The 13,780-nt window shown below is 43.8% G+C and overlaps 1 protein-coding gene across 1 annotated transcript; it reads right to left on the bottom strand.

The window, feature by feature from the left end:
- Positions 1–9,978: 9,978 nt before the first annotated feature.
- On the bottom strand, positions 9,979–11,367 carry LOC119875993 (MARCKS-related protein-like). Its single transcript, XM_038527921.1, has one exon. It carries the CDS (start codon positions 11,342–11,344, stop codon positions 10,745–10,747), a length of 600 nt encoding a protein of 199 aa, XP_038383849.1. The 5' UTR covers positions 11,345–11,367; the 3' UTR covers positions 9,979–10,744.
- Positions 11,368–13,780: the final 2,413 nt, after the last annotated feature.

Genomic DNA, 13,780 nt, shown 5'->3' with positions numbered 1-13,780 from the left:
GAAGCAGGCAAGTCCAGGGAACAAAGAGAGGCGTGCTTGCTTTGAGGAGACAAGGCTTAAGTTGAGAAGTCTATTACAGAATAAAAATTATTTCTGGTAAAATGGTTTGAAGGACGGTGGGTTTTCACTGGTGAGGCTGTTGCCTGGGAAGGATAAGAAAAGCATCTCTGCCTTTGGTTGCAATAGTAGGTATAAACCGCTCCCAAGGTCAAGCTTGTGTAAGGTCAAGATCTTCCCTTCCTGTTGGAACTGCCATTGACTATGAGTGATAGGGCTTAAGATCTCCCTCTGCTGAAAACCTCCTGACTCCATTTTAGTGAGGGTTCCAATTACTAACTTTCAATCAACATTTGATCAATATCTCAACATTTCCTTCACTCTCAGTATTGGGCAGCAAACATTCTCATCCTCAAATGATGATGTTAACCTTGTTTAGGATTCCATGTGATTTCATACTAAATTTTTTTTTTCTGTGTGTGCTTTATTTATGTCAACAAAATATCCTCCATTTAGTGTGGGCCAAGCCCAGACTGCTCCATGATGGACCACTTTGGCAGAAAGATGATTTTGACTGAAAAAGCAATCAAAATGGGGCAGATTCAGGAAATGTCGTTTTCACCCCCTTCATGGACTAAAAAGAATTTAGAGAGAGAACCTATCCCAGGCTGAAAGCTATCACCATATGTAACTACATTATTATATAAACTAAGTTTGAGAAACAGGGAGGAACATAGTTAGGCCTGTTTGAGAAAAGTTCTCTATGGCCTATTGTTTTGAGTGGCCTAGATGATATTTGTTTATCAAATATTTCCTCGTTTTCTTCTTCCCTGTGAGTTGAATTTCTTCTTCCCTTGGAGTTCCCAGACTTCAACCTTCGTCTCAAAGACATATATCCATTACTTTGCCAGTCTTTGCAACACTCCGTTCTGTGGGGAGTATCCATATGTATGGTTTAAATTTGATTTTCCTGTTTATCTTATGCCAATTTGATTCTTAGTCAATAATGAGAACTTCTTCAGATGTTCTGGTTTATGCTTTTGTATGTTTCTCCAATCAATATTTAGCTCCTATTTTATACAACCAATGTTAAGGAAGAAAAAGAAACAGAAAGGCGGTGCCCGGTATCTACATTCTCAGGGAAAATATGAAACACTTAGTACCAACTGTGAGTGTTATAAGAGTTCACTAAAGTATTATGAGGATTAACTCACATGTTCCTAAGGTCCCAGCAAAATATCATGTGTGTGCACAGAGTAAAAGCTCAATATATACTGCATTAATAGAATATCTATGTTATTTTCCAGATGTAGATTTTCTCAGACTCTAGCTATGCCGAGCACTCCTGGCTACATAAGTCTAACTCACTCCCCTATGCTCTCCAGCTTAAGGATTGACTCATTGTAGCTTCTTGAGATTTCAACAGACCTCCGATGTGGGGGAAACAAGGAACCCGATGATTCTGGAAGATCAAGTTTGCCCATTCTAGAAAGTGGCCTTCCCTGATGCCAGCAGGTCTCCTTGAGATCATACCAAGAACGATTAAGCACTGCTTCCCCTGCATGTCAATGCTCACTACTCCTATGTTCCTTCCCCTGAAGGACTTCCTGCCTAGTCTGGTTAATAGAGTGTCTTTGGACATAAATCCACCATGGTCTCCATCTGCCAACCTCCTGAACAAAGCAAATTTTCCCTTCCAACTGTGAAAATGAGTAATGGAATGCCTCACTAAAATGGAGTTGGCAAGGAGCTTTTCTGCCCTACTACAGGTAGTCAATTGCAAACCCAGCGGGATGAGATGGGCTTGATCTGATATGGCCTTGATCTTACTTCTAGATACTACTCCTCTATTCCAACTGAAGGAAGAGACACTTATGTTTGAAAAATACTTTCCCTCCTCGTGGGCACTCGAACAGAAATGGACTGACTTAACCGGAAGTAATCAGGAACTTCAATGGCCACAACTGCCTTCTTTGATCTTTCCAAAGGAACTTACCTTTTTTAAAATTTTATTTATTTCATCATGAGAGACAGGGAGAAACAGAGAGAGACAGAGAGGCAGAGACACAGGCAGAGGGAGAAGCAGGCTCCATGCAGGGAGCCCGGCATGGGACTTGATCCCGGGTCTCCAGGATCACACCCTGGGCCAAAGACGGCCCTAAACCGCTGAGGCACCCGCGATGCCCCATCCAACGGAATTTTTATCAAAGATAAGGTGGACAACCTTGGTTCTAAAATTGACAAAATTAAACGGGTTTCCTATTTTAATTGGTATTTTGAAGGTTTCAAACGCTATCAGGAATGTAATATCGCCTCATGACAACCTACACTTTTTCAAATAAATAAGGTAAGCAGATAATTACAAAAATGAAAAGGGGCTTCTGGGAACTCTTCTTCCTCTCCCCTACCTTCTTTGTCAACTGCCTCTAGGATGCCACCTCATGCTCAGCCCCTACCTCTAGTGCAATCTTCCTTTCTTCTCTTCCATCCTAATCTCCACTCTCATTCTATCCTTTAGTTACACCTCCCTTTTCCTTTGAAGCTCCCTCTGCTACCTCCTCCCCTGAATCTATTAAAAATCTGCCTTCCTGGAGTCTTTTGAGGACCTCAGTGGACCCAATGTCTCTTATTTTCCCTGGAGGAAGGCTGAACATTGAGCTGAAGTTCCCTAAAGTTCCCTATAGTGACTGAGGATCCCAATAGGTTTGCTCAAGAATGTAACATAGTTATTCTAACTTCCCAAAGTGGTTTGTCAGATTTATATCAATTGGTCTACATGCTTGTTGGTGAGGGCCAGGTCAAACACTGGATGAAACTAGCCCAATGGGAACATCATGAACAGAATCCAAAGCAACAAACCTGTAACTTTTGGCAAGATGCTACAAAACTTGCTAGAGGCCCCACCAATCAATTATGATGGGTTTTCCCAATCCTGTGGATTGGAACAAAATTCAGACTTGTACACAGAAGACCAGTTATTCCCTTCATGATGATTATGATCAAGTTCAATTGTCTTTAAAGAAATTTCTAGCCTTTATAAGTTGAATCTACTTGTGTAGCTTTTAACTTTCTATTTATTTTTTAATTTTTAAAAAGTTTTTATTTATATATTTGAGAGAAAGAGAGAGAGAGAAAGAGAGCGAGCACGGGCAGGGGGAGGGGCAGAGAGAGAAGGACAAGCATACTCCCTGCTGAGCAGGGAGCCCAAGGGAGGGTTCAATCCAAGGACGCTGGGATCATGACCTGAGCCAAAGTCAGATGCTTAACTGACTGAGCCCCCCAGGTGCCCCTTAACTCTATGTTTGTTAGTGGAGTGATCCAGGATCTTTCCCTTTTAATTAAAAGCATCAAGATGAAAGGGGACATCATGTCCACTTCAGATTTAATTAATTAGACAAACCAGATTGCTCACACCCTGGAGAAGTCATCTAGAGGGAAGAACACTAAAGTTTTTCATTATTCAAGTCCAGTAAGTGACTGCCCCTAAACAAAAATGGAAGCCTTGCTTCTGCAATTCCTTCAAGAAACCAGGACAAAAAAAAAAAAAAAAAAAAAGAAACCAGGACATCGGGATCCCTGGGTGGCTCAGCGGTTTGTCGCCTGCCTTTGTCCCAGGGCGTGATCCTAGAGTCCAGGATCGAGTCCCACGTCAGGCTCCTGGCATGGAGCCTGCTTCTCCCTCCTCCTGTGTCTGCACCTCTGTGTCTCTCTCTATGTCCATCATAAATAAATAAATAAATCTTTAAGAAAAAGAGAAAAGAAAAGGAAACCAGGACATTGGAGAAGAACAGTATTACATATTTAAGAGCTTTAGGCACCTTCAGCTCTTTAGCCAACTTTTTCAATGTCCTCCTGATTCTCAGTGGCAGGGCTCCAAGGAACTCTAGGGGCTTTTCCCAACCCTCCCTCTCAATTGGCTTTGTGAAACTACTCTCCACGTTGCGAATAAATCTGTCTCTGTTCTTATTGACACCTGAGCTACACCTGTCAGTGCTCAATCGCACTGGTATCAAGCAGCCCCTGCCTCAGAATACTAAAACAGTTAAAATATTATGGGTCTGTAAGAAATCTCCCTGGGTGCCTGTGTCTAGACCCTTTGAGCATTAGACAGTCTTTCTCCTTAGTTCATCTGCCCCAAATATTTATTTACCAGCCTGAGATTTCTTTTAAAAATGTCATAGTAGAATTTCTTCCTCCCAAAAGAGGAACATGATTCTAAAATCTCACAGTAGTAACCACAACTGGGAACTAGGGTAAATAAATGACACTTTAATATGTTTCCTATGCTCTGTCTCTGATAGCAATTATAGTTGAGGTTAGGGGTAGCAATCAGTGCCTTTAGTCCAGGGTGTGATCCTGGAGTCCTGGGATCGAGTCCCACATCGGGCTCCCTGCATGGGGCCTGCTTCTCCATCTGCCTGGGTCTCTGTCTCTCTGTCTCTGTCTCTCGTTCTCTCTCTCTGTCATGAATAAATAAATAAAATCTTAAAAAAAAAAAGGGAAATGTCAAACTTGGTAATGAGAAACCTCATTAAAATGGAGCTGGGAGGTTTTGGCAGCATGAGCTCTGACATCCTCCCACTTGAAGTTAATTGTAGACTCATCAGTAAGAGATGGACTTGAAACTCCTGACTGGATCAGTCAGTGGAGAATGTGACTCTTGATCTTGCGGGTGTAAGTTTGAGCTCCATGTTGGGTGTAGAGTTTACTTAAAATAAAAAGTTAAAAAAAAAAAAAGACATAGATTTGGGTTTACATGGGCTAAACCTTGGATCTGGACCAGCCCAAAAGAGCCCCTTTTCTCATCATCCTGGGCAAGAGATCCAGCAATGAGAAGCAATCACATTGTAAATTCCCAGGTTACTTCAAAGGACTTTAAGTTCATCACAACCTTCCCTACATACTCTTTCTATTATTTTATTTTTAAAACATTGTACCTCACCGTGCCTGGATGGCTCCGTAGGTTGAGTAGTCTGCCTTTGGCTCTGGTCATGACCTCAGAGTCCAGGGATTGGGTTCCCTGCTCGGCAGGGAGTCTGCTTCTTCCTCTCCCTCTGTCTCTTACTCTATCTCAAATAAATAAATAAATCTTTAAAAATTTTGTGCCTCTTCTTTTTCTTATAGGCATGTCTATGATTTTGCAGCTGCTTTTTGTCCCAGCTCAGGATATTTTCCTTTGCTTTTGAATAAACTCATCTTTTGGTTGTAAAATAAGTGGCAGTGTCTATTTTTAAGGTCACCAATACCAACACCAGTCTCTCAAGTGTTGGCTTTTAACTATGGAGCAGCTGAACTTGGGTTTGAATAACAAGACTCAGAGCCTTCTCAAGCGTTCTGTAAACTTCAAAGTCTCAGCAAAGAATGTAATGCTTCAGGACTGTGATTCCTGGTCTTCACTGGAAACCAAGGCCACTTGTGTTACGACAAGATGGTGGGTATATGTGGCTCAGGTGTGCTGTGTCTGTTTTCTCTAGCTTAGTACTACTTAGTACTACTGATTCTGGAGCCTGCTTCTCCCTCTGCCTGTGTCTCTGCCTCTCTCTCTGTCTCTCTCTCATGAATACATAAAATCTTTAAAAATGAAAATAAATTAAATGCAAAAACAAACAAGTTGGCTATGTAGCCCAGAATGACTCCAAAAGTTATGAAAAAGAAACAGAGCCTTGCTCTCCAGAATGAAAAAAAAAAAAAAAGTTCTACCTAAAAAAAAAAAAAAAAGAAAGAAAGAAAAATACAAATGCCAATCATTAGCGGAATATGGGAGTTTTATAGGGTTTGAGTTTTTAATAAAAGATTTATTTATTTATTTATTTATTTATTTATTTATTTATTTGAGAGAGAGAGAGAAAGAAGGACACTGCATGTGCCCTGGAGTAAGGGGAGAGGCAGACAGAGGGAAGAGAGAATCTCAAGCAGACTCCGTGCTGAATGCAGAGTCCAATGCAGGGCTTGATACCACAACCCCTGAAAACATGACCAGAGCTGAAACCTAGAGTTAGATGCTTAACCTACTAAGCTACCCAGGCACCCTAGGACTTGAAGTTTGTATGAATCCACTGTTTTCTTTACTTGGGTTCCTAATCTGATTTCCTTTAGGATATCCCCCTGGCCTCAGAGCCATTTCTGCTACTGTCTTTTAGGTAAGGCCACTGAAGAAATAGTCACATGGTCCCCTAGAACAACCTACAGTGCTCCCAAACTGCAGGGAATAAACTCTTGTATCCAAGTGACAGGTCTAAAGAAAGCACCAGGGTACCTTGGTGGCTCAGATGGCTACGTGTCTGCCTTCAGACTCATGTCCTGATCCCAGGGTCCTAGGATCAAGACCCTCAACCTGCTCCCTGCTCGGTGGGGAGTCTGCTTCTCCCTTCCATCTGCTACTCCCCCTGCTCATGTTCTCTCTTTCTCTGTTGCAAATTTATACATAAAATCTGAAAAAGAGAAGAGGAAGAAAGAGAGGAAGAAGGGAAGAACCAAACCCTGACTGGACCTGCACACCATCTGGCGATCTGAGGGAAAAGGTTTTTCTGAATTGAAGCAGACAATATCTGGAGACACAGATTTCCCTGGATGGACAGGCACATCATTTTCTCACTGGGGCTTCTTCTAACTCTATTGTGGAAAGAAAGTGCCCTCAACATAAACTTCCCAATGTCTTGCAGGAGGCAGAAACTTCTTTATTTTATGACCTTTTTGGAAAAAGCCTCATTATGATTCGATGCACATTTCTGAAGGTTAAGAAGGTGCAGATTTCGCAAAGCTTTTCTCTTACTGAGCTACTAACCAACTCTGGATTTTTGTTGTTGTTGTTAAAGATTTATTTATTCATGCGAGACACAGAGAAAGAGAGAGGCAGAAGGAGAAGTGGGTTCCCAACGGGGAGCTAGATGTGGGATTCGATCCCAGGATCCCGGGATCAGGCCTGGGCCTAAAGCAGATGCTCAACCTCTGAGCCACCCAGGCATTCCCATATTCTTTTTCAAGATTTTGTTTATTTACCCATGAGAGGCACAGGAAGAGAGGCAGAGACACAGGCCAAGGGAGGAGAAGCAGGCTCCATGCAACGAGTCCGATGTGGGACTCCATCCCTGGACAGGGATCATGCCCTGGGCTGAAGGCAGGCGCTCAACCTTTGAGCCACCCAGACAGCCCTCAACTCTGGATTTGATTTGATTTGATTAATTTTTATCTCTTTAAAGTTTGCATTTATTAATTCAAGAGAGACACACAGAGAGAGGCAGAGATGTAGGTAGAGGGAGTCCCACGTCGGGCTCCCTGTATGGAGCCTGCGTCCCCCTCTGCCTGTGTTTCTGCCTCTCTCTCTCTCTCTCTGGGCCTCTCATTAATCAAACAATCAATCAATCAATTAATCTTTAAAAAAAATCCTAAGATATAACACAAATGATGATTGAAACAAAAAAATTTCAATGATATAAAAGACTGAGAAATATTAGCAGTTTTCTTTTTTTTTTTTTAGCTGTTTTCTTTATAGCATTCTGGATATATGTTCAGATTGTGAATAAATGACAGAGACATAATCATCCACAAATAGATTTATAAATTTTGTGCCGTTGAGAATAGGTCCTAAGTCATCAAGACAATATTCTACTCTATCAATTTTAATGTGTGTAGTAGTTTTGAAAAGTTTAGCACTCAAACCTTTCTTGCATCAGAGAATACAAACTGGGAAGTAACCTTACAACGTAAGGAGTTTGCTCAAGCCTTTAATTATTGCTCAGACTTTCCTTGATATCACAGTATAAATACCTGGGGGGAAACCCCACAAATGCAGAGAATATAAGCAAAGCCTTTAAACAGAACTACAACCTAAGCAAACACTTGAACACTTGTACATTCATACTGGGAGAAATCCTAAAAATGTAAAAAAATGTGGCAAAATGTTTGTCTGGATTTCAAGTCTCCCTCGATGGAGGACAATACATGCAGGGGAGAAGCCCTACAAATGTAGAGAATATAGCCAAATCATTAACTAGAGCCACCACCTACTATAAATTAGAGAATACAGCCTGGAGACACCTGGAACAAATGTAAAGAATGTGGTAACGTCTTCACCCCGAAATTGACACTTCCTCAACATCAGAGAGTGCTTACTACATAGAAACCCTAGAAATGAAGAGGGAAAGATCTTTATTTTCAATATATATTTTGGGGGCAGCACGGGTGGCTCAGCAGTGTAGCGCCCCCTTCAGCCCAGGGCCTGATCCTGGAGACCCGGGATCGAGTTCCACATCGGGCTCCCTGCATGGAGCCTGCTTCTCCCTCTGCTGTGTTTCTAATGTACTAAGCCTATAGCACTTTTAAGAGATTAATCTGGTCCAGCTTTTTACTGCAAACTTGCAGGATTCTATACCTTTCTGTCATCCTTTCTTTTCCTGTACTGCAATAGAACCAGGGCAAGTTTAGGAGGTTTTTCTCAGTCATAGGAGTGTAGCTACCTGTTGGTCATACTTTGTTTCTTGTTTTGAAAAAATTATATATTTAATCTTTAGACACACACCCAGAGAGAGAAAAAAAAGAGAGAGAGAGAGAGAGGGAGAGGGAGAGAGAGAGAGAGAGAGAGGCAGAGACACAGGCAGAGGGAGAAGCAGGCTCCATGCAGGGAAGCTGAAGTGGGACTCAATCCCAGGTCTCCAGGATCACACCCCGGTCCGAAGGCAGTGCTAAACCGCTGCACCACCCGGCTTCCCTTCATTTCTGTGTTTAACATTAAATCCCGTGCTTCATGACCCTTTCATCTAGATTCCTATTTTCCATTCCTGGAGATTCAGTAGATGCTCAATTTACAAAATATAAATATCTATACATAATGACCTGATTAAAAAACACTGCAGCTGATTAATATCCTTCTGATCTCCTATAGTTAGGATACTTTCTTAGATATTTTTAATAAATTTGTGTTGAGAACTCTTTTTTTTTTTTTTTTTTTTTTATTTACTTGTGATAGGCGCACAGTGAGAGAGAGAGAGGCAGAGACACAGGCAGAGGGAGAAGCAGGCTCCATGCACCAGGAGCCCAACGTGGGATTCGATCCTGGGTCTCCAGGATCGTGCCCTGGGCCAAAGGCAGGCGCCAAACCGCTGCGCCACCCAGGGATCCCTGTGTTGAGAACTCCTAAGACATACTCTTTCAGCAAATACCCAATATAATAGACATAGAATTATGTGTAGTCTCCAGATTTCCAGAATCTGTACATCCTGTATACCTGAAATTTTGTACCATTTGACCAACATCCCCTATTTTGTCCTCAGTCATCTCCTGACCATCACAATTGTATTCTATCCTTTAAAAAACAGCTTTTATTTATTCATGAGAGACAGAGAGGCAGAGACATAGGCAGAAGCAGGCTCCTTGGAAGGAGCCCAATGTGGGACTTGATCCTGGACCCCAGGATCACATCCTGAGCAAAGGCAGACACTCAACTGCTGAGCCACACGGGCATCCCAATTGTACTCTATTCTTATGAGTTCAACGCAGATTCCAGGTATTATTGAGATAATACAGTATTTGCCGTTTTGTGTGGCTTATTGTTATTGCCTAACATCCTCAAGGATCACCTACTTTGTCCCAAATGGAAGCCTGTCGTTTTTTTAAAGGTTGAATTTTGGATACGGATATCTATAGATAGATAGACATAGATATTATAGACGTTATATAGTACGTATGACACGTAATAGATTCTGATATATTTGTATATCGTAAACAATATTACATTATAGTAGATAGAGAGGGATATAGCTATATCACATTCTCTTGAACCACTCCTCCTGGAAAGCAGAGAAACTACAGGGAGATGACACTTCCTATTTGCTAGAACAACTAAGTTTCAGGAAAATACAAAGTAACCCCAATGTGGAAGAATTAAAATGAATATATATTGCTAACGAGAGTGGACAGACTATAGGAAAACAGGCATATACTTACACAGTCATGTTTCTTTCTTTTTTTTTTTTTTTTTTTTACTAAAGGGACGACATTTATTCCTTTTCCAAATGTTACAGTAAAACCAGGTGGAAGAGAATGGTTTTAGCAGTTAGAAAAAAAAAAAAAAAGTACAAATCTGGGGTTTGGCCATTAAAAGTTATTTACAACAATGGGAGGGGGAAAAAAAAAGACAACAAGAAGTTGTTTCACATTACAGACCTCCCCCCCACCCCAAAGCCTAATACTTGCTTACCAAGTCAAAAAAGAGACACAGTCGATTCACAAGCTGGAGGTTTGAACTTGAGTAAGACATTTATAAAAACCTAGACAGGGGCAGTGTCCTCCCCAGCCCAGGTGCCACTAGGCACAGCACAAGAGACTAAAAACTCAACAGAGGGGAAGGCTGGACACTCGGGTTTGGGAGTGTAGGCACCCCACATCTGGCTCAGGGATTTGGGGAGTAAACAAAACCTACTTGGAAAAGAACTGGGGAAGAAAACCAGCAATTGCCTTCTGCAGGGGTAGGGGCAGGAGAGGTAGGGCCAGGGGCAGGAGCATATTTCACATCACTAACCTAACTCGGGAAACTGCAAGGGACCATCTTCAGCTGGCCTTAAGAGGAAGGCCAGATGGATGATGGGAGAATCCACAGGAGGGAAAAGGAGAGGGAACGTGGCTGGGAGGGGGCAACAGCCCCTTCCTTTCTGGGCACAGGAAGGCAGCCAGGGCACCAGGTCCAGGGAGTGACCTCACAAGGACAGCACAGTTTTTGCAGCTTAGAGATCACCCACCTGCCCCCACCCAGCTACTCATTCTGCTCGCCGGCAGGTGTAGGGCCACTCTCCGGCCCCGAGGGAGTGGACGGCTCTGCAGCCTGGGGCCCTGCCTCTTCCTCTGTGTCTCCTCCCTTGGAGGCAGCACTAGCCTCTGCCCCCTTGGCCTGGGGCTCCTGGCTCTCAGGGGTGGCGGCAGCCTTCCCTTCCTGGGCTGTGCCTTCCTCGCCGCAGGCACCGATCTCGCCCTGCTCCTGCTCTTCCTCTGTGGGTGAGGAGGCAGAGGAATCACCCCCACCCTCCTTCCGATTTCTCTTGAAGGACAGACCACTCAATTTGAAAGGCTTCTTGAAAGAGAATTTCTTCTTCTTCTTGGGGGTCTCCTTGGCGGGGGCATCCCCCTTGACCTCAGCGCCCTGGCTAGGGGGTGCTGGCTCGATGCCATCGCCAGTGGCCCCGGCTGCCTCCTCTGTTCCGTTCACGGGGGGCGACTCCCCTTCACCCTTGGGGGATAAGTCTCCATTGCTTTTCACGTGGCCATTCTCCTGTCCGTTGGCCTTAGCAGGGGAAGCGCCTGCTGCCTCCTCGGCGGTCACGTCGCCCCGGGGAGCCTTGGAGCTCTGGCTGCCCATGATGGGGGGGGGGGGTCTGCTGGGGGGCGCCCGGGGCGGCCCCGGGCTCGCGCCGCAGGGGATAGTTCGGCCGGGTCGGCCTGGCCGGCGGAGGGGTGGGGCTCGCGCCTGAGGGGGAGGGGTATGGGGGGAACCGAGCTGCACCCCCTCTCGGCACCCGACCCGCTAGCTACGCCCGCCACCGCTCGGCTCCGCGCCAGAATGCCCCACAGTCATGTTTCTATCCTGTTAAGAAAATACAAACACAACAATGAGAGCTCTCTGAACTAATGTTTTTTTCTCCTCTGAACTAATCTACCCCTTCTCTAGTTTTCCATTTATCCTTATTTCACCCCTATAATCTACAAACCTTTTTTTCTTAATCAATAGGGAAACAGAAGATGAAGCACATAGGGGGAGCCCAGTATCTACATCTTCATCGTTATGATAGGACACCTAGGGGAGCCCTGGTGGCGCAGCGGTTTGGCGCCGCCTGCAGCCTGCGGTGTGATCCTGGAGACCTAGGATCGAGTCCCACATCGGGTTCCCTGCATGGAGCCTGCTTCTCCCTCTCCCTGTGTCTCTGCCTCCCTCTCCCTGTGTCTCTGCCTCTCTCTCTGTGTGTGTCTATGAATAACCAAATAAATCTTAAGAAAAAATAAAGGACACCTAATGCCCAGCTTGGATGGTGTAACGGGGACGAAATCGCATGGTATATGTGAAGTTGCCAACATGGTGCACTGTAACTTCCTTGTGAACAAAATTCATGCTCAATCAACATTGCAGTAACCTATACACGTTGTTTTCCACACAGAGACTTGCTCAGACATCAGCACATTGACTAGACTCCCTTCTGTGAACTCCAAAATGCAAAGAAAGAATGTGGTTCCTCAGGGTGGTGATTGGCGTTCTTTATTGGGAATCCACAACAGAGGAAACTCAGGACAGAGAAAAGTAAATAGTAGACTCTTTGCTGGGAACTCACCAGGAGTTGTTGGGGTTGACATAAGACGGTGGGGGTAGGGTGCTCAGGTGCACAGGCACCCTGTGCCTGCATTCTCTAGTGTAGAGCCACTAAACATGGGTCTATATGGTTAAATTAAAGGTATGGACTAGTGGACATCCCAGGAATGGAAGGTGGCGGGCTCCCATCCACTTCTACTGATGTGAAAATGCCAGTTTCATGCAGCATTGGTTAAGGAATGCAATGTCACTGACAATGAGTGTGATAGGACAATATTTATGTAAACCAACCATTACGTATTTATGTTGAACCCAGTACAAAATATTGTAGTGTCTACGTGTTTTATACTCTGAAATTGCAGAACAGAAGCCCCACCCCAACCTCACAACCTGTATGTCTGAGGGTCAAACTATTACTGACTGGGGGTAATTCATGGGCATTTTTAAACTTTATTTAGATATTTCTCATTATACAGTTGATGCTATGCCTACGTGTATGTTTGCTATCGCTATCTTAACCAATTGCAAGTATTAAGGAGGTCCTAAAAACAGAATTCTGTTTTTAAAGTCTGAATTTCATTGAGCTTAACTGGGCTTTCTGTTTAGGGCGCTAGAAGCTTAAAATCAAGGTTTCCACATGATCTCCTCCATGGTCAGAACTTGTGCGTGGTATCCTCAAGGGAGACAGAGGATGTTGAGTCTTCTGTTTACTCAAAATTTTATCCGTGGTCCTTTACTGACAATTCAACTAAAGGAACTACTAGGCATTTTATTTATTTTTTATTTTTTTTATTTTTTTCTAGGCATTTTATATAAGTAAGGTTATTGCCTCATGGCTGGAATTGCAAACTTGACAGTTTTGAACCAAGTACAAATAAGACAATTAATGAGTAGGAGAATGAATAGTGACCTCCAAATGTACCCCTACAATTTCTACCACCCCCAGCTCCATCCCTCCCCTCCTTCCTCCTTATCACCCATTGTGACCTTAAGGTCTTCACCTCTGTGACCTTTACATTTCCGTGAAAACTTTCCCTGCAAAGGACTCTCCTAGTCTTCATTGCTCTTCTAAGTCCATGAAGTGTGTTTCAGACCTCTATACCAATAAACCCTTCTTGTCTGATTCTAGAGCTCTCTTCCTTCCATTGTCCCAAGAACCTCCATGTATTCTTTCCTCCTCCTCCAATGCCATTTGTCCCTTCCCCACCCAGTCCCAAGGATTTTAGCCCATTTATCGTGTCTCTTATGTTCATTATCAATATCTGACCCATCATTTAACAGAGTCCTTATTTCTTCATGACCCTACACTCATTACCCACAACCCTACACTCCCTGACTTTCTCATGGACCCTTTGGCCTACTGATGCCCACTCTTCTCCCAGCTTGATGATCCCCCTCCACCCACATACACTCTGTTCCCCAGGTATCATCTGTTCTCCCCATCCTTCATCTCTCGTTGCAACACTGAACACTCCCAGGACTGCATTCACAAGT

The sequence above is a fragment of the Canis lupus genome, chromosome 1, assembly GCF_011100685.1.
Source record: "Canis lupus familiaris isolate Mischka breed German Shepherd chromosome 1, alternate assembly UU_Cfam_GSD_1.0, whole genome shotgun sequence".
In the NCBI taxonomy this organism is placed as follows: domain Eukaryota; kingdom Metazoa; phylum Chordata; class Mammalia; order Carnivora; family Canidae; genus Canis; species Canis lupus.
Note: the sequence above shows the minus strand (reverse complement) of the source record. Positions and strands in the feature narration are given on the sequence as shown.